This window comes from Cynocephalus volans, chromosome 5 (genome assembly GCF_027409185.1).
Source record: "Cynocephalus volans isolate mCynVol1 chromosome 5, mCynVol1.pri, whole genome shotgun sequence".
In the NCBI taxonomy this organism is placed as follows: Eukaryota; Metazoa; Chordata; class Mammalia; order Dermoptera; family Cynocephalidae; genus Cynocephalus; species Cynocephalus volans.
Window position 1 is genome coordinate 46,966,359 of NC_084464.1, and position 21,529 is coordinate 46,987,887.

Below are 21,529 nucleotides of genomic sequence, written 5' to 3' on the forward strand. Positions count from 1 at the left end.
CCTGTCCATTATATTTAACATCTTAGAACAAAAACCAAAGGGGCAAGGTCAGTTCTTGATCTACCTGAAGGCAAGTGGGCTCTGGACATACCTTCGCATCCTGCTCTGCAAACTTCTTGAACATGTTGGCATATATCCTGCGGTCCCTCTCATTGTGCTCCTTAGCCTTTTTCTGGCACATGGAGATCTGCAGTCTTGCAGCCTTATTCTGGGGATTTACTTCCAACACTTTCTCAAAGTCGCCCCTGGCTGACTCAAACTCGTTCATGAGCAGCTGGGCTTCACCCCTCCTGTATAAGCCTTTCTCATTGGCACTGTCTAGTCCAAGGGCCTAGGAACAGATGGTCTATATTTTAGAAAAGATGAACATAACCCTTCTCACATGTGGGAATTTCAGTAAGAAATTCAGTAATTAAACAGCTTACCAAAGCTCTCTGGCCAAGGGAGATGGAAAAGCCATATTGAAAAAATAAGGCTCAGGCTGACCGGTTAGCTCAGTTGGTTATTGTGGTATTATAAAACCAAGGTCAAGGGTTTGGATCCCCATACCGGCCAACCGCAAAAAAAGAAAAAATGAGGCTCAAGATAATTACACACTATTGATCAAAATATACTACAAAAATTAATTTCTGTATTTACTGTAATTATGTAATTTCTAGAAAAATCTTAAGGAAATTTGGGAGGGAGCTCTTGAGAAGTTCATTTTAAAGTTCATTGGAACAAGTAAGTGCCCAAGAATGGCTGAAATTTTGGGAAAGAGAAAGTAATAAAAGCGATTTGTCCTACTAAAGAAAAAGATGTACTATAAAATGACTGAAATTAAAACAGTTTGTAAAGAAAAGAGGTTTATTTGACTCATGACTTTGGAATAGTTGCCCCTGGCACAGGCCTCAGGCTGCTTCTACTCATGGCAGAAAATGGCAGGGCAGCCGGTGGGCACAAGCAGATCACATGGCGAGAGGAAGCAAGAGAGAAAGGGAGGGGAGGTGCCAGTGTCCTTTAAACAACCAGCTGCCATGGGAACTAAAGGAATGAGAAGTCACTCACTAACTCCCCCACCTGTAGGGAGGGCATTAATCCATTCATGAGGGATCCTCTCCCATGACCCAAACACCTCCCAACATCGCCACATTGGGGATCAGATTTCAACAGATATCACATACAAACCCCCCAAAACTCATAAAAATATAATATACCTTCTTTTTAGGAAGGTACTTCAAAAAGTTCATGGAAAAATGGAATTGAAAGATAATACGAATCTTTCCACGAACTTTTTGAAGTACTGTCATATAATCTTAGGGTGGAAGAACTTTCTAACTAGAATGGAAAGGACAAATTTGACTAAGTAAATATTAAAACTTTCTTTACAGAGAGATACAATTAACAACGTTAAAAGACAAACTAGTGAGGAAAATAGCCTCCCTATTGTTAGACAGGGTTAATGTGATAACATACAACTGTTTCAAACAATAGAAGATAGACAAATAATTTGGTCACAGGATATGAATGGACAATTCACAGAAGAAATACAAATGGCTAACAGAGAAAGAACGTGTAACTCCATTAGTAACCAAGAAATAAAAACAAAAAAGAATTTTTTGTAGCCATTAATATTGACAAAAAAGAAAAACACTTATAATATTCAATGATAATATTGTTAAATAAAATTTGTGGGAGGCCATTGATTTGCACTAAGCCTAACAGACCAAACTAATATAGAGTTTAACTACAGTAGCTGAGCTTTAGTTAATTGTAGGAGGCTCATTAAGCAATTAAATTATAACCAGTAAAGCTGTGTTCTGTTTCCTAGAAATACTGTCGGATCATGTTATTGGTTGGGGTTCTCTGAACCTGCTCTGGTTCAGAAGGCTGTGTGATTCACAAATCTTTTTTTTTTTTTTTTTGGTGGCTGGCCGTTAGGTGGATCTGAGCCCTGGACCTTGGTGTTATATAAGACTGCACTGTAACCAACTGAGCTAACAGGCCAGCCCCAGAAGCAGTACTAATAATACAAACGTAAAAATGGAGAGGGCTGCTGATGCCTTGTAGGTCTTTCAAGTTATTTATGTATTTTTAATCAGTGAGTAAATGTGATTATAATAAAAAGTGAAATTATATATCCTTTATATGAGCAGTGTGGTCTGATATAGTAAAGTCCTGAAATTAAAACTAAATCTGCTCTTATTAAACTGATCTTGAGGAGTTAAATGTCTAATCTGATACAAATACCATAGATATAAGGTCACAGATGAAAATTGTTTAATTTTATCAGAACTTTTACATATAATATATTACAATAAATCATCTACTTTTCTGATAATCAAAATCTTTCTCAATTTCCCAGTTAATACAGAGAAACAAATAACCACAAACATACAAATAAATAAGACAAAGCAAATGAAAAACCCTCTATACTTTGGCTAAAAGGAAGTAAAAGAAGACTAAGTATGGAGATGGAGAAAAAGATCTGGAATACCTGAAGTCCATTTCACATGAGACACTCTTACCTTATCACAAAATTCGACAGCTTTGGTGTATTCTCTAAGCTTCAGGTAGCACATGGCCAGGTTCAGAAAGGCAGCGAGGAGAAATGATTCAGAAGCTTTCGATTCCTTTTCTGATAAACCATATTCCATCTCTAACCAGGATACTATCTTCCCATACTGAATCACCGCCTGCATATATTTGCCTCCCTAGGAGGAAAAAGTTAGTAATTAATTACCTGTACTCAGCTCTGATGGGGTACAAAAGAAGCGTAAGCACAGCCCTCCCTCAGAAAACCGAATCCCCTAAACACAGCCCCTCATGCAAGCCCTGGTATGGATTGTTTCTGTCTTCAGGGGGCAGCTCTACAGGCACCTTTTCCCATCCTTTGGAAGCCCCAGTGGCCTATGAGTTGGCTCAGGACGATGCACTAGCACTATATAATGCTGTTCTCCAGCAGTTTCATCTTGTCCTTTCAGCAGATGGGCACCAAGTCTTCTGGGTTACATTCTTTGGTGCTAATATTCATCAGCCTTTCAAAAGGATGGTGAACAGTTTTAGACTGCACCAGTAGTTAACACGAAGGGCAAGTGACTTCTGTCTTTTCTCTTGACTTTCAGCACTGCACAGTAAATGCTACATTATGGCAAGCGCCAGTCCCAAACACAGCAAATCTGTTATCTAGGCCAATTGCTGCTGCAACTACACAAAGGTGTCATTTGTAGTTCAAAAGCAGCTATAGACAATATACAAATAAAAGGCTGTAGCTGTGTCTTAGTAAAACTTTATTTACAAAAATAGGCAGTGAGCCAGATTTGGCTCACAGGCTGTTTGCTGACTCCTGATATGTAAGCAAGGGGAGTATATGTAGTTGAATAGCAGCACCCAACATAAATAACTATAAAGCAACATTGTTTTTTTTTTTTTTTTTTGTCGTTTTTTCGTGACCGGCACTCAGCCAGTGAGTGCACCGGTCAGTCCTATATAGGATCCGAACCCGCGGCGGGAGCGTCGCCACGCTCCCAGCGCAGCACTCTACCAAGTGCGCCACGGGCTCGGCCCAAAGCAACATTGTTTTAGTCTGTTTTGCGTTGCTATAACAGAACACCTGACACTGGATAATTTATAAGGAACAGAGATTTATTTCTTACAGTTCTAGAGGCTGGAAATTCTAAGTTCGAAGGGCACACATCTGTCAAGAGCCTTCTTGCTGCACTATCCCATGATGGAAGACAGAAGAGCAAGAAAGCACACACAAGACAGAGACAGCAAGAGTGGGCCCAACTTGCTTTTATAACAAACCTACTCTTGCAATAACCTACTCCCCTCAATAATGACATTAAGGCATTCATGAGGGAAGAGCCCTCATGACCTAATCACCTCTTAAAGGTCCCCCTGCTCAACACTGCCACATTAGGGATTAAGTTTCCAACAACATGAACTTTGGGGGACACATTGAAACCATAGCAAACCAAAATCACATAAGTGTCAGCCAACTAACTACATGAGAAAAATCTTTTTCCAACTCATATATATATACATATATAATTTTTTTTTTTTTTAAAAAAAAAAAGATGACTGGTAAGGTGATCCTAACCCTTGACTTGGTGTTGTCAGCACCACACTCTCCAAGTGAGCCAACCGGCCATCCCTATATATGGATCTGAACCCGCGGCCTTGGTGTTATCAGCACCACACTCTCCCAAGTAAGCCATGGACTGGCCCTTTCCTACTCATATTTTTGCTCTTGCCTTATTAGTAGAATTCTAACAAATGTAAATGATCACATGAATTAATTACATGAGAGTACTTCAAAAAGTTCATGGAAGGATCTATTTATATTATCTTTTATCTTTCCATGACCTTTTTGAAGTACCCTCATGTGTGCATGTGTGCGTGTGCGTGTGCGTACAGATATATACATACAAGAAACTTTGGGGCTGAGACAATGTGTTTAGTGTCATTTTAAGATGAATGAAAAAGTGATAACTGGTAAATACACAAATAAGATCGTAGTATAGGTGAGGGCTCTCCTTAGCAAGAGATTATTATAATCTCAAAAACACAGATAGCACAGCCTATTGGATGGTAGAAAAGCATCAAGACCTATTAGGACATTAATTCAATGTCTGACAATGAACAATGTTAAGACCATGTCACTAGTACTTGCCATGGTCAAAGGACTGACTACATCTCACCGCAGTTGTCTCTCTCCACATATACTCCAACCCTCACCCAACAACTTTGAGTAAGAAGAGAAAAATAACAGAGCAAGTATAAGAGAATGTTTTTGTTATAAAGGACTTCAAGTGGATGGCATAAGAAGTGAGCTCTGCCTGTAGAAAGGAAGCCCTGATGTCGATTTTCTGGGGATGAGGAGGGGGTAGACCTGTTCTAGCTGGAGGGACTGGGTCTGAATGAGGGCTATGCTACATCTCCTGAACATCCTTCCTTACAAGCCACTTGCTTAGGGAAGGGAAGACTCAGAGATCAAAAGTTTTGCTGTAGGAAGGCAGTACAAAAGGATTCTGAGACGTTATGAAGGAGAAAGGCATTACAATCAAAGACTGTTACCCTTTCTGTTTCAGAAATCTGAGATACAGGTTATTTATAGGAATATGAAACCAGGCCCTTTTATTATAAATGCTCAAATTTTTGAGGAAATTATACTCGCTATGGACTGCAGTGTGTCCCGCACTCCAAATTCATATGTTGAAACCCTAACCCCCCCTATGTGATAATATTTGGAGATGGGGCCTATGGTAGGGAATTAGATTTAGATGAGGTCATGAGTGTGGGGCCCTCATGATATGATTAGAGTCCTTACAGAAGAGACGTAAGAAAGCTTGATTCTCTCTCTACCCACATGCACCTGAGGAAAGGCCATGTGAAGGGAGCTATAAGCAACCCAAGGAGACTGCCCTCACCAGACACTGACCCTGTTAGCACCTTGATCTTGGACTTCTAGCCTCCAGAACTGTGAGAAATAAATTCCTGTTGTTTAAGCCAACCAGTCTATAGTATTTTCTTATGGCAGACCAAGCTGACTAAGACAATACTCACATTTTGTCATAGCTTTAGGCCTACAACTCCTTTTTTGGGAACTACAAAAAAATAAGAATAAAGTCTTCACTCAGTTTCAAGAGTTGACTTTTTCTTTCTGTCACTGTGTTTTCTCTCACTAGATTGTAAGCTCTTAGAAGACAGGCAGTATGTCCTATCCTTTTGGAATATCCAGGGTTTAGACCAAAGAAGCCCTTAATAAAGGTTTGCTGACTAAACATTAAAGTCAAAGGAATATAACTATGGAACCAAAATTTTTTCTATCATTGGCAAAAACAGAAGTGTGGGTCGAAACAAAAGGTGTCTTTTCATTTAGATTAGTAAAGGATAGACATTTCCCCTGACATGCCTAATTTGTAAAATAATTCTTTCTCTCCTTCCTTCACCTTTAATGTATCTATTAACTTTTCCGACTATCGCCTAATATACTGCTACAGGGAAAGAAAAGAAGAGCCAGGGAGGACAAAGACCTAGATTTTAACACATCACTTCAGTAGGCTGTGAATAATCAGAATGGTAGAAGGCTATGGTTTCTAAATAAACAAACAGACTTCTTGATAGTTCCTTTGCATTTACAGAACATTTAAATTTTTTGAAAGCTCTTCCATACATATATCATATTTAACTTTATTTAGACTTCAACTTCCAATGAGCCAAGGTCTTTGTTTTGCAGTATTACTGCTTCTGAAGAACTGAAACAAGTTTTCAACTGGGGGTGATTTTTGCCTCCCAGGGGACATTTGGTAATGTTTTGAGACACTTTTTAGTTGTCACAGCTAGGAGGTGGTGCTACTGGCATCTAGTGGGCAGAGGCCAGGGATGCCGCTAAACATCCTACAATGCTCAGGACAGCCCCCATAACAAAGAATTATCTGGCAGCAAATATCAGTAGTGTTGAGGTTGAAAAATCCTGCACTAAAAGAATGAAAGAAGGAGGAAAAAAGACAGGGTGGATTCTTCTTCAGAATTTTTTTTTTTAACCCAAAGTCCTAAGTCACAGATGACTTGTTTCTAGATCACATTATTGGTATCTTGGTTCAGCAAGAGCAGTCAAAACACAGCAAAGCCTGGTTTGTCTGAAAAGGGTTCAGTGGTTGAATGATTATCCTTAACTAGCTTGCTTTAGGAATGCTTTCTTCCCAAGATGAGCACAAGGGGGTGCAAGAACCCCACGTCACTAGAGTGTTCTCAAACTTCACACCACTCTACTGCCAAGACAGAAAAAAGAGAAACACGAACCAGGTGTGACAGTTAATGCTCTTGCCCTGCAGAATACTATCAGCTATGAGGGCAAAACTCATGTCTGTTTAACTGGCTTGCACAACAATGTCTAGCATAATATATTGTTACCTGTGTTTCATAATTATTTTCATAGCCAAATGAAGATAGTTCTTTCCTACTTTTCTTCTCATTAGTGTTCAGAGGTTGAAATGAGGATTTTACAATCTAAACAGCAAAATCATTCCCATTTAAAAGCTGAGTACAATTCAATCCTACTAAGGGGAGAGACTTACCCACCTAGGTATAAACCAAACCAACAGGTCAATGGAAACGGGGCTCCACTACACAGATGGCATGAAATAGAGATTTTTTAGCTCAGACCATCGCTGCTCTCACCCACACATCTGGACTGTGTATGTACACAACGTGCCAAGTCAAATACCCTGAAAAGATGAGGCCCAGGAGGACGGTATGGCAGATTGAAACCTGCCCTGAAAGTTGAAAAGGGAAGGGAATGTGTACAGGAAACTATCTACCAACCATTTTGAAGTCTTACAGCTAAAGCTAAGATCACTTCTGGGATCTTTTACCTATAATTATGAAGATGCCTCCAGGGAAGTTTTTAGTGGTACAAAATGTTCAGAGACATTCTGGGAGAAAAGTCTTAGGTCAGTAGTTTTGAACCTTTCACTAATTTCCCCCCAACGCACTAATGTTTTGAAAGGTTTTGTCTATCAAATTGCATGTTAAAAATAATTTGTTCCATATGTGTGACTGCTGTTCCAGATTTTATTCAAAGATCAGTAATTTTAAGAAGGTTTGTGATATTATGAAATACACAAATCACTGTTGCAGTTGTGATGCTAATAAGCAACAAAGTTAAATAATTGTAAAGACTGCTACTTTCTTTCTGACCACTTTCTGCTACTGATCACTAATTCTGGTCATCTCTCTGTATATATTCAGGACACAGCTATATAACACATGACTTCATGACATTATTTTGTTACCAAGAATGTTTTCCGAAGTTCTATATCATTAGCAACCAATTAGAGCTTCTAAACAGCTGAGCTGTTTTACTACATTGAGTTGATATGATTCTAGTCAAATATCAAAAGCCTCAAACCTTCCCAAACTTAATATTCTATTTAGAAGTTTGGGAAATATATAAAATATAGTTAAAGACTTTATGAACTCCAGGAATATAGAAAACACAATCCAGGACTTACAGTCTTAAGGGATTTTACAGAAAATTTTCTTTTTTATTCTAGTGTATTGTGTATTGGATTTACAAATAACCCATTTGAATCTTCCTTGAATAGTTTAGAGGTATCCAACATATCTGAATTAGTATTTTCTAAAAAATCAAACTTGCTCTCAAGAATTTAGAAACTCACAGAAGTTTAGTGCTGGAAATAAACTCGGAGATCATCTAGTCTAATTACCTTACTTTTCACCAGAAAACAACTTCTTTGGACCTTAAGTGACTTTAAATCATTTGAAGAGCCATAAAGCCCAGTTTTCCAACTCCCAACTCAGAGCTCACCGCACCATATCCCAATGCTTTCTGGTAACCCACACGTTATTTCAGTATATATAATAAATAATTGTAAATAAATAAATATATGTAAATAATCATATATTATCTAAGCTTATTATATTTCAAGTTTATTTGACCAAAACCCACAGTAAGATATATGTTTTGAATTGCAATCCGATACTCATACACAACTAAACAAAAGTCGTTATACAACAAAACTTACCCTTATTACATATTCTAATACACTTCCAATAAATTGATTTCATGATCCAATAGTGTGTCTCAGCTCAAAGTTTGAAAAACAAAACCATACATGTTGCTCTCTGGCTGTGTTAATTTTGGGTTGATTATACATTCTTACATAATTCTCTAGCTGTTTCATTTGGGTTAACATTACCTCCCTTCCCTCCAGTCAAGGTTGTAAATTCAATAGCATGTCTTGTAGCAGATGCTCCATAAAGACTTATTCAAGTATATTTAAGCATAATTATTTTATACTATTGAAAAACATCATCTAATTTCTGTTCATGGATTGCAGCAGCAAAAAAGGGTGAAAAAAAAAAAGGAAGAAGACTTGACAAAACTCCCATTATCTCTCTAATTCTCAGCACTAAGCCCTTTCTCCTTGACATGGAGAAGGCATATATTTGGGGGTGGGGAAGCAATGGGTAGAACACTCTGACTGCAATCTAACAAAGTGCTGTTTCTTTTTTTCTTATTCCTGGGAGTTTAAGATCTAAGTGAGAAAATATCACACTCCTAGATGCTACAAGAAAGGGTTTTTGAGAAGCAATCTATGATGAATATCATTCAAGAATTTCTCCAGATTCTTTACAGAAGTGAGTGTGCAGAAATCATCTTGGCCATAAGAGGCAATTAATACTCTCCTCCTGTCAGTTTCTTTTGAAATCTATGCATGTTCTCTTTTCTTCTGTTATGTGCCCTAGTGACTTCACCAAGACAGTGAAAAAGAAAATAATGTGAAAATCATCCTTATGAATTCTACTACTTGCTAACAATTATTCTATTTATGCCTTTTTCATTTCACAAACACTTCTTGAGTGCCAACTATGTACCAAGCACAAAGTTTTAGGCCTTCAGCGATACAGTTGTGGGTAGGCAAGCCGGACCTCATTTGCCTTTGTGGAAGGTTACAATCTAGAGCAGAATGTGTAAAAGAGGTATTTGTATTCTTTTTTTCACATTAATTCATTCTTCTCTCACCATTTCTTTTACTGAAAATGACAGACTTGTAAAAATTCAGGCTTATTCTTGCCAAGAAGGGTATTGATAGAATTCAGAGTAGGGAATACCAGCACAATTCATTGACACTTGAGTAAATTCTTTGAGATGGAAAGGATTGTACACGGACTCACACACCTTGAAGTATACAGTTCCTTTCTCTTTGACAATGGCAGCCTGCTCCAATTTTTCTTTGGTATCCATCTCCCAGGATTCTTTGGCCTGTGTGTAAATTTGTGACAATGGTTAGATGAACAGAGAAAGAAAAGCATCAGTTGATGGCCATTAGTAGGAACAAATAGTAGCTACTTCTAGAGGATACCCAAAACTCAGAACATGCTGGCTGATGACACTGTGTGCCACTGCCAACTTACTGCTAGGCTAGTGCTCTTTATAGTGCTTTAAGAACTCACTTTCTATGATGACCAAGCTATAGCTTAACACATGTTGCTCAAGAGGGAGGAGCACGTAAAAGCACAATAAGGAACATAAGTTGTTGAGCACTGTTAAAAAGTGCATCTTTAGAATTATAAGATGAGGCTACACAAAGCTAGGGCCCCTTATTTCCCTCTTACAAACCTCTCCACTAAGTTGTTTCTCTCAAGCCTCAGTTTTTCAACTCTAAAATGGGAACACTACTGTAGTCAAGTCAGTTGTATTCATACAGAATTTTCAAAATTCCAGGTCAGGTAGTTGTCTTGTCACTCTAAAACAACCAGATATACTAAAGCCTCTAAACTCTATCAACTCGCACACGTACACTCGGGGAATTTCAAGTAAAACATAATTGGGAGGGTAAAGCTCATGCAAAAATATCACTTCAGAGCCACAAATGATTTCATTATCATCTGCTATTTGTATTATGTGTATTGCTATTCTCCACTATTTAGATAGAAATCCAGAAGTAACTGCACTTTCCTTAGGAACAGTTGAATTTAGAAGGATCATAAAGAGTCAAGAGAACAATCTAGGATCCTTTAGGGAAAGTGACAATAGGCATGGTCAGTGGTATTTACTGCACATGAATTATGAAGTTTAAGGGGGTAACTGTAAAATCATCTTTATTCAAAAGACAATTAGTATGTGTTCCTGATATCACGGTTCCCCCAACCCCTGTTTTTTAAAGTGAATAATTAGAGGGTTACTAATCTTTCTGGTAACCCATGTTGCTTTGTAACAATTCAGCTCAATTATTTAAAAACCTAGTTAACAAGGGCCCTTTGCATTTTTTACATTGGCTTCAGTCTCCACGGAGTATAAATGTAATCCTAATACCACAAGGCAGAGAATTAAATCACACTGTCTCCAACATCACATACCTTCACATGGTTTCAAATATACCAAGCAATGGTGCATGAATATAGTCGTGGAACAAGACCACAGCATACGCTCGTTGTGGCATACCACAGTGAGGATGCTCCTAAATAGGCAGCGTCCACTGGGCCATGGGTGGTAGGGGGAAAGAGGTTACTTTATAAAAATGGAAATAGGAGAGTCAAAGGTCTAAATAATAACATGCTAAAGATTTTCTCTGTTTTTAACAATAAAAAACACAATGTGCTATGAAGACAGCATTGAAGGATCAGTGCTGAGCCAGCAGGCATTCAGTAGAGGTCACCTGCCAATAAGTGATGGTCACGACAAGAGCATATGTTTGTTTTGGGGAACATGAAGTAGGAAGGGTATGATGAGGAACATTGCTGTTGGGTGAGAATTTCAAAGAAGTCCACCCCTCATTTTCTTAGCCCAAAGGTACAGGCCCACAGCACAATGGTTTCCTTTCTGAGTCTAACAAAATATAAACAGTCACGTTTCTAGTCAAATGTTTAATGAATACAACTTAGAGGTAGCACTGTGTGGGAGTTAAAAAGCAATACAAAATGCAGTCCTTGAGGAGCTCTGGGAAAGGTGGGGCTTTGGAAATGCAAGGAGGATGTAGTTGACGACGATAGCATACCTAGTTCAGGCATATGCTGTGTGTTTATCCCATTAAACGGCTGCTAGGAGCCTCCAGAGGGGGACAAAATGAAAATATGTTCAAGGAGGCATACCGTTTCTGGGACCAGAGGCAACTTGACAAATTCTTTCTTCTTCATTTGGATGGGTATGAAAAGAAAATACCTAGGGTTAGCAGGTTTCTTTCTTGTGTCCCTGGTCACAGAGCCTGATGGCCCCCAAGGCCTTGCAATTTGGATAATAACGTGAAGCCACAGAGCAGGCCTCTTCGTGACTCCTGTGAAGGGTACAATCCGTTCAGTACTGAAAAGCTGCGCCCCACTCCCCCAAGGAGCTGCTTGGCAGGACATGAACCTTTTTGTCCTTAACCCAGGAAAAAAAGTACAAAAAGAACAAGTCTAGGAACAAATAAGGGAACAAGTCTTGGATTCTACCCAAAAAAGTTTAAAAAAAAAAAAAAGAGCTGACACATAGGAACAAAATAACACTGAGCTCCTTGGTTGTATATCAGCTGTGCTATGTCAGTTGTCTCATACTCTAGAAACAGTGTTGGAGACAAGAGACAAACTTGATAATGAAAAGCACAATATACAAATAAACACCATCTATCTACACCACCTGATAATATAAGATACTGATTTATAAGAAGTGGATGGAGAAGAAATCTACCATGACTTTAGAGAAGTTGGTATTTTCTCACCTTTTCGAAGCTCTTAAGTGTAACTTCATATATAAGCTCAGCATTAGGTTCAATGCCAAATTTAGGCTTCCCTGCCTCTCCAAAACCATATCTGAAATGGAGAGTAAAAAATAAAACTTTGAAAGAATTGGTGTATTTCCAGGCACTCCCTTCAGTATTTTGAGGCATCATATTAGCACAGAGCTATCATTTGCAAGCTATATGCATCAGAGACCATGAAAACAAACCAGATGTTGATCAGAAGGTATAGTGCCAAGTATCACTGTTGCGGTTTTCTTAGAAACCAGGCTAGTGTTAGTTTTCTCTTCTCCTTTACATTCATATATAATGCAACACCTGTACTCCTTGGGACAGCTTGCTTAATGTGATTTTAAATATCACCGCCTTTTTCTCTGCTTGTTTTTATATCTAGTTCTTTTTATAAAACAGCCAATATTTGGCTATTAGGACATTCCCTCTAAGCTTTTATCAGCAAGAAGGACAGAGCGGACACAGTCACTGTAATTGTTATAGTGGTGTTCATTACAGGTATGTTTTAATAAGCTTTAAAGTATTGTCACCCTCCTATAGTACCACTTCCAGTCAGATAAATGGGGGGACAAGAGGAAAGGCTTGTATATTAAGAAAAAATACCTTCTCCTAGTATTTCTTTAAGATTTTAAAAAAGCACACTAGGAAACAAAAATAATATAACAAATATATGATCAAAAATAGCAGTCCTAGCAAGCTTTAATACCTTGTCAAAAGAAATACTCTTACAACTCTGTAGCTATCATATCGTAAAATGCTATACTTTTTAGCCAAAACTTACTGAATAAAATAACTGGGAATATATAAATTTGTTTTTTAGGATCATTTAAGATCTTCAACAAATTAAATGTATTCAAGAAGCATATATATACTAGAATGGAAACTCTAGTAAATTTCTGTCCATCTGGTTCAATGGTTTCCCAGCATTTACAACAATACCCAGCATATTAGTAAAGTATTCACTACAATACATTTTTTCCCCATCTGTTGTAATATTTCATTAGTATATAAAATATTACAAAAAACTTACTAACCCCAAACTTTCAGGCTATGGGTTAAAAAATGTCAAAACCAGGTCGATGCTAATACCTCCAATTTTCTTTGGGGCAAAAGGACTAGAGTGGAAATACTCATGTCTTGTTGTTTGTATCACCTCACTCCTTGACTGAATTTTCCAGGAAAAAAAAGAGCTTACTCACTCACCTCCATTGTTACACAAGAAAATGGAAGCTGGAGCCAGAGAGAAGCATGGACATATAATGAGAGCTGGCAGGAATGGGGTGTGGTGGTTTTAATAGCAGGGCAAAGAGTATCTTAAACAAAGAAATTTTTAAAAAGACCTAATTACTGGTGGCCAATTTTAGGAATTGGTGCATAGTTTTCTACTTTGAGCTCTTAGATCTATATATCTCCTATTTTGTTTCTGCCATCTGGTAAATAAAGAACATTCCTTAACTTCTGGAAACTAGGTAGGTAGGTGAGTCCTCCTTACTAAGTACATGTTTACTGAGAGCATATTATATTTGGAGTCCTGTCCTAAGCAGGTACAAATGCAACAGATGATGTGGCACTTGCCTTAGACCAGTGGTTCTCAACTGGGGTGATTTTAACCCTTCCTCATCCTGGGGGATATTTGGCATGTCTATAGACATTTTGGGTTGTCACAACTATGGGAGTGCTAGTGGTATCTATAGTATGTAGAGGCTAGAGAAACATTGCTGAACATCCTATAATGTACACGACAGCCTGCCCCAACCAAGAACTATCTGGCCCAAAATGTCAGTAGTGCTGAGGATGAGAAAACCTGCCTTAGAGGAACTCACGAAAAGGGACCCCATGGCTTGGGATGGAGTGTGTCGGGGTTGGGTAGAGGGAGGCACCAAAGTGTCCTGGCTATTATCAATGGGATTAAACAAGCCTGAAAAAGGATATTATTTCTACAATCTCTCCTGGGCTAAAATGAAGTGATTCTGTCAAGATGTTTGTGGAGATCATCATCTTGGGGAGGCATAAGCTCACACCAAACTATGTGGGAGCACCTATCCTGACTCCCATATTATACAGAAAGTTATCTGACTTATGCTAATCAGCCTGGGCAAAGACAGACTCAGGGCACACAATTCATCTGACCGAAAAATAAAACACTACAAATGGAATTCCAGGACTTAACGAAAAGATAATCTGGGCTATATAGTAACAGAAAGAATTTAATTAATGTCCTTGGATTAATAGTTGCCTTTAGAGAGTAGAGATACAAATAATGACTATTAATGACCATTAATTCTTTATGTGCACACAAGAAGCACATGTACTACAAGTTCTTACCATTTGCTCCCTTTTTATAGATGAAGAAACTGAGGCTCAGAGAAGTACTTTCTGAGAAGTCACACAAAGAGGCAGTGGCAGAGCCAGGACACAGGAATTCAGACCCTGTGTGTCCCCAGAAAATTGTTCAGTTTTTTGGCCTACACTGCCTCATAATTAGACACTATTGCTCTTGGCAGTCTATGTTTTTGTTTGGGGTTGGTGCAGGATAGAAACATAAGGAAAGGAAGGAGAAAGAAAAAAGTTAAAACTATCCATACTTTATCTAAACAAAAAAGATTAATCAGTCACAATACTTAAAACAGCAATATAAAGGGTAGATATTGTCCCAATGAGAAGAGAGAAAAATAGGTTTTTTGGAAGTGTTTTATGAGTTTATTATTATGAAAACATTCTGCCAAGGAATCTATTAGAATCAAAGAAAAGGTATGCCTTGGAAATTTTTTGGAGAATGAAATATAGATGAGACTAAGAGCATATATTTGCAACAGCCATATTTATAGCCACATTCAGATGCAATGTTCATGGAAAGTAGGAATCTGAATAAAATAAGTAAATTTGCTGCATGTACTGAAAACATGCTTGGTGTGTAGGGGACTCTCTACATACATACATAGTATCATACAATGCATGTGAAGACAGTCTCATATTTCAGAGAATACACTTTACACATCTCCTCAACATACCAACCAAAAACTTGTCAAACAATTTTATGCCTCTTAGCAAAGATCTGAAAAATCTACCATGTTTTAAAACAGGATTTCCTCTTTCTTGTGGTCTGAGGGTAAAATGGAGGGGAGAGATAGCCATTACAACAGCAATAACAGCTAACATACTGAGGGCTTTTATGCGCCAGGCACTTTGCTAAGTGCTTCAAGTGCATTATTGCATTAGTTATCCACAACTTTATGTGATAGATACCATTATCCTCATTTACAGAAGGGGAAACTGAGGGTTAGGACAGTTAAGTGACTCGCCCAAGTGCACACAACTGGTAAGCTGCAGAGCCAAGTTTAACCACTAATGATACAAGTTTAAACTTGCAAGGAACTATTTGCATAAAAATATAAAGACAATTTCTGTTCCTCTTTACCATTAATCTTAAGACATCTGCCTCTACAATTGCCTTGTCAGCTAGGTTAAAATGTAATAAACTGATTCATATAATATTATATGCTCCCAACACATATAGAACTTATCCTCAAGGAGCTTACATTTGAAAACATAACATTAGATAAAAACCACACACTCTTTCTGAGTTTAGAACTAGTATAATTTTGGAATGCTAGATTAAAGGTAATTAGCAATTATTTGGATATGGAGGAGAGAGACTTCTCTATGCTCTACTTGACTAAAAAAAGTTCCTTCTAGAAACAGAGAAATAGTTCCACCTAAGAGTGAACTACAAATATGGAGTAAATAGAAATAAAACTATAGTGGGACTATAGTGGTGGGAAAAGGAATAGGGTAGAGAAAAAGAAGGTATTATATAAAAGGTACCTCAGTGAAGGCTTTAAAGCGTTCAAGGTACAGCATTTTGGAAGGATTGTCAAGTGGCAGTGGCATGGCTAGAACATCAACTGAGAAATATAATTATGGATCAAATGTTATGGCAAAGGTAAATATGTCATTGGATTACCACAGAGGCTACACAAAGGCAAAAGAATGTACAAAATGCACAATTTTACCTATTACCTAAGTGCAGGTCATCAAGATTCTAAGTAACTCAAAATCTTAAGTCTGAAATCCATGGAGCCAGAGAGAGGATACAATAGCTAAGCAGATGCACTTTCATGCAAACAATCAAAACACTCTGGTTTCTCTCAAGGGTCCATTTCTCAAGATAGAAAGGTTGGATTCATGGCATAATTTTAGATCTAAAAATAATACCAAACATGTTTTCACAAGAGAGACTGTCAGTGTCTGATAGTTCTAAGCTTGGAAGTACTAATGGATATCCTTATGATGGGAAATATTTAGGCAAAAATGAGTCATCTCCGCTGCCTTTAGATCCAGGAAGAACACACTTTTTTTCAGGGACTCCGTATAAGAACAGGTGACACAAATTCAAGTGGTAGTAAATCATCCAGACACTTCTTTGACTCCCAACTCCCACATGTTCTACTGCCTCCTGCCGCATTGAGAGAAAAGGGAAGAGGGGGCAAGAGAACCACATATGAGAAGGGTCAATACCTGCCTTGGCAAGATGGCAGGCAAAACAAATTAACAAAAAAGCAAAACTTGCCTATCAGTTCTATCCTTTTTATTTTAAATCGATTTTTTAAATGTTTTTAAAATTTCAATCCTATCCTTAACACACATTGATCAAGTAAACATGCTCACAAACCTTTGTGATATTGTAAGGCCCGTTAACTTACTTGATGGCTAACTGTAGCCTGATTTAATTAATTGTTTCCACTGTTGTACTAACGTCACTGAAAATGCCAAAACACTGTACAAAAAGGCAAGTATATGTTCTTTAGCTAACTTCACTGTATACTGAACTGGTATGCTGCTTACCGTGGTCCGAGATATAAAATACATTGTTCTTCCCGCTGCATTTTCTCTAGGGCTTTGTCAATTCCAATGGGAATGTCGTGGTCTTCTCCTTCACCAACAATGAATACCACATCTCTGCAATCAAACATCTTTCCACCACAGCAGCCTTCCAGGTGGACTGAGGGAAAGGAGATAGGACAGTCAACAAAGCTGCTCTAAAGGACTGGCTAATTCAGTGAAGTGATAAATGAGTGGTCAACAATGTAGCAATATCATTTCCCCTTTCTCATTTCATCAAGAAACACACATGGCGTGTTTTGTCTAGAAGCTTAGTCCACCCTGTCTGAAAGTTTAAGAGCAATCATATTTCTAAGTTAAAATTACTGATAACTGTTTCAATAAGATAGCTTAGTAGGTAATGAAACAAACTGGAAATATAGGTGTAATCTAAGCTTGCCATATGACAGACTATATTTCATCTACAACACAAGGTCAAGAAATATTGGATTATTTAATAGAATAATTATCAAAATTCCACAAATTTAATATCAAATTTAGGAGTACAACGGCATAAACATCTGTAAATGCATCTTGGCTTCAGATTCTCGGGAAAAAAGACAAAGCTGAGTGGCTATTTCCCCAATAATATACAAAGGTTTACTGAATACAGAAACTCTTTCTTTAGGAATCCTAATCTTATTCACAAATATATTTGGGGGAAAAAAGGAAAATTCAAAGTAACAACATTAATAACTAAGTTAGCTGCATCTCTTATGCTATTAAAAGTAATAAATGTAAAGTGTGACATCTATAGTCTCCTATAGTTTCACAAATCAAATTACTTAATAACCTCCCCTGAAATGTTAAGGGAGGAGGTCAATTTCTTGGGGCCTAATTCCTTATTCCACCCAAACTCACTCAGCTCATTCCCACGGTAATTTCATATTAGATGAGAGGCTTTTATCTTATTTGAAGATAAGACAGGAAAAATACATAGATACATATTGCTTCCTTGATCAGTTAGACTCTTTTTTCTAGGAAAAACAATCCTCTGAAACTTTCTTTTTTTTCTTTTTAAATTTTATTTTATTTTACTTCTCAAAATACATTGTACTTGATTTTCATGCCCCTTTACCCAGTTCTCTCCACCTTCTCCCCTCCCCCCTTATCCTATCTGTGCACTTGACTTAAATAGTTCAAGGAATTTTTGTGGTTACTCTGTCTTCTTCCCCCTACCCTTTGTTTGTGTGTTTACTTATTTATTAATTAAATTTTAGCTCCCACAAATAAGTGAGAACATGTGGTATTTCTCTGGGACTTTCTTTTCTTTTTTTTTTTTTTTTTTTGTCTTTTTCGTGACTGGCACTCAGCCAGTGAGTGCACCGGCCATTCCTATATAGGATCCGAACCCGCGGCGGGAGCGTCGCCGCTCTCCCAGCGCCGCACTCTCCCGAGTGCGCCACGGGCTTGGCCCTCTCTGGGACTTTCTAATTCCTTTTAATATTAAGGATATTTATACCCTTCCATTTAAGTCTTTGACTCAGTAAGAAAAATGGGTCGTTTTAATAACAGCATAACAGTCATCAAGCAATATAATAATTTATCTTTCATAAGAAACTTCTTTATTTCTACTTCTGCAACACCATGGCCTATATTCAAGTCTAGTGATATCCTAAAATGCTTGTTTTCTAAGATTGGTTGATTTACTTTAGATCAATAACTTACTTTAGAGAGACTAAAAATCACTTGTTCTGTTATACTCATTCCAAGTCCAATAAGCCAATTGTTATTTTCCAAATTCAAATTAAATTCCAACTTACTCTACTTTTTAACTAGATGATCTCAAAGGTTCCTTAAAGCTCTAAAATTCTATGATTCTATGACCCTGTAATATAACTCTCAATATAGGCCAGAAACCAGCTTCAAAGCTAATTCCTGTAGTTAATCATTTGATCAGATTACCTTTACCCCAGCCCTGAGAAATGAAACGAACTCTGAAGAGCAAACAGCAGTAGTGCAGACACTAGGGGCTAAAAATTTCACCTGGACATTTATGCTTTAAAGTGCTCTACCCTTTTCTAATTCACTAGGATTTAATAACATCTGAATTTGTTCCCATCTCGGACATTAGGATGGAGTCTAGGAAACTTGGGCCAAACTAGAGAGAGCCTGACTCTTGAGTCAGCTTCTCCAAACAAGGGCTAGAGCTAGACTGGTCCTCAGGGTGGAGCTGTTATATGGCATTTTGTTTTATGTACCATACTCATAAACGCAGATGATTCCCTCTGTTATACTCATGTTTGGATTGCTCTAGATAAATAAAAACTTAACTTGCAACAAACTGAAAGTTCTTCTGAATTGGAAAATATTATAAAAATAAATTCAACTTTATTATTTTCAAATACATGTATACTAGAGAAGATTCCACAGGGAGTCTAAGGCTTAAGATATTTTTACTAGAGTAAAAATGATGTTTCCAAAGGGGTTGAGAGTTCGTAAAAGTTTGTGTTCCTAAACATTTTACAATCTGCCCAAGAAATTTAATTTAGACTAATGGATGACACTTTCATGAAAACAAAAAGATTTGTTGAGCAAAGTGAATTTCAGCCCAAATATTGTGGAATGTCTCAAGTATTGAGATTTATTATCATAGTAGCTCACAACTTCATTAACAGATCTTTTTGTCTGAGTTTTGTTAGAAGTATCATCCTCCTCCCTAAAGGAGAGTAGTACATTTTGTGGGGGAGGAAATTATCATGGCTTTTGGTTGATCAAGTTTGAATGTGTTTTCATAACAGGAAATCCAAGACTGCAAAGGATTCCTGCCTGTGTGTCATTTTCCTAGGCTGGTTTTCAGCTTGATGTATGTACTTCATATTAAAATTATGTAAGTAATTTTTTTCTCTTTAGATATGATAACCCATCATTAGAAGGAAAAAAGATTGATTACAAATAAATATGTTGGGAAAGGTAAATAAAGCAAGCAAGCCAGAAAAAAAAAAAAAAAAAAAGTAAGAAAGAAAAAGGTCAAACTATAATGAAGGCATAATTAAGAAAGCAAAACTTTCATTGCATCTAGTATCTCTCAGAGAGACAATAAATAATAGAACCAATGTTTGTGGCCATCTAATTAGAAGGTAAATTTGAGATAGCTCTTAAAAATACTACTTTATATGTGGACTGATCTTTTTTTCTGGTAAATCTAACTCTTCAAAATTGGACCTGAATGGGCCCAGCCTGTGGCGCACTTGGGAGAGTGCCGCGCTGGGAGCGCGGCGACGCTCCCGCCACGGGTTCGGATCCTATATGGGGATGGCCGGTGCACTCACTGGCTGGGTGCCAGTCATGAAAAAGACAAAATAAAATAAAATAAAATAAAATAATAAAAATAAAAATATTTGACCTGAACAAGAGCTACCTTCAGAACCATAAAATACATTTTTAAAATTTTTTATTGATTATACATGTTCACGGGGCACAGAGCTGACCATCAGTACCTGTGCCCAAGATATGATCAGATCAATACTATCAGCATAAAATATTAAACTGATACGCATACACAGATATACACCCCAGTTTATATGTATCTATAAAACCACCACTTTCTAATACTAATTATATCTGGAATGTCAGAGCAAGAGGAAGTATCACAGCCTCAAGATGTACACAGCCCATTCATTTTATTATATCAGCAAGTAGCAAAGGCTATTGCTTGGTTTACTGGCTTCTAAACTTGGAACAATGGTGTGACAATTTCTACAAGACTGCTGACAAGAAAACTCACATACTACTTGGAGCCACAGAAAGACTGCTGATTGCCACAGTAGAGGCCCCCCTCAAGGTGACAGATGCAGATGTGCCTAGTTCCTATAGATTCAGTTATTCTTTTTTATACTGTCTTAACAATTGTTACCAAAGAAAACCATGGCAGCCCTGGCTGTGGAAGACCTGTGATTGCTTTTGACCTTGCATCTCTTAGTGCAAATACTCACTTAATAAATATTTAATAATAACCATCGTGACTCATTGGGAGCTCAGCCTCCAGGGCTCAGGAGGTCTGTTGCTAATCCCAACCAGCACGATTTACGGGAAGTAAATCATCTATGACGTGCCCAAAGAGAATAAAAGTACATACAGGATGCTTCTACTTAGGGCTTTTTCGGTACAGAAAGAAATAAACAAGTTAAAAAGAGACAGCATTTTCTCTTCATTTAAAGTGTATGTAACTTAAAGGGGGGGAGGTCCTCTAAACCCCACAAAGTCAAACCAAACCAAATTACCCAAGCTTAGCTGTGCTATCTGAGTGTAACCACATCAAGTGAGCTGCAAAACATCACTTAAACTGGAGCTCTGACTTATTGTTCTCTTACTGCCCTAGAGCAATTTTGTTTTGAAGAGCACAGAACACCCTGTTCTGAATGTAGCTGGCACATGAACTCGATGTGCTGACAGCAATTTGTACTCCGATT

The 21,529-nt window shown here is 37.7% G+C and overlaps 1 protein-coding gene across 8 annotated transcripts in view; it reads right to left on the reverse strand.

Annotated features, from left to right (window-relative positions):
- The window catches only part of FKBP5 (FKBP prolyl isomerase 5), a 90,364-nt gene that overhangs the window by 2,976 nt on the left and 65,859 nt on the right, over positions 1-21,529 (reverse strand). For 7 of the 8 annotated variants that reach the window (XM_063098448.1, XM_063098445.1, XM_063098447.1 and 4 more), the window contains 5 exons: positions 17,082-17,238; positions 12,207-12,297; positions 9,689-9,772; positions 2,508-2,693; positions 92-331 (listed from right to left, as the gene is read on the reverse strand). In XM_063098448.1, coding sequence (XP_062954518.1) covers positions 92-331; positions 2,508-2,693; positions 9,689-9,772; positions 12,207-12,297; positions 17,082-17,238 — 758 coding nt within the window. Of the gene's footprint in view, positions 1-91; positions 332-2,507; positions 2,694-9,688; positions 9,773-12,206; positions 12,298-17,081; positions 17,239-21,529 lie in introns of those variants that run through there. The other variant, XM_063098449.1, reaches the window with a different exon arrangement.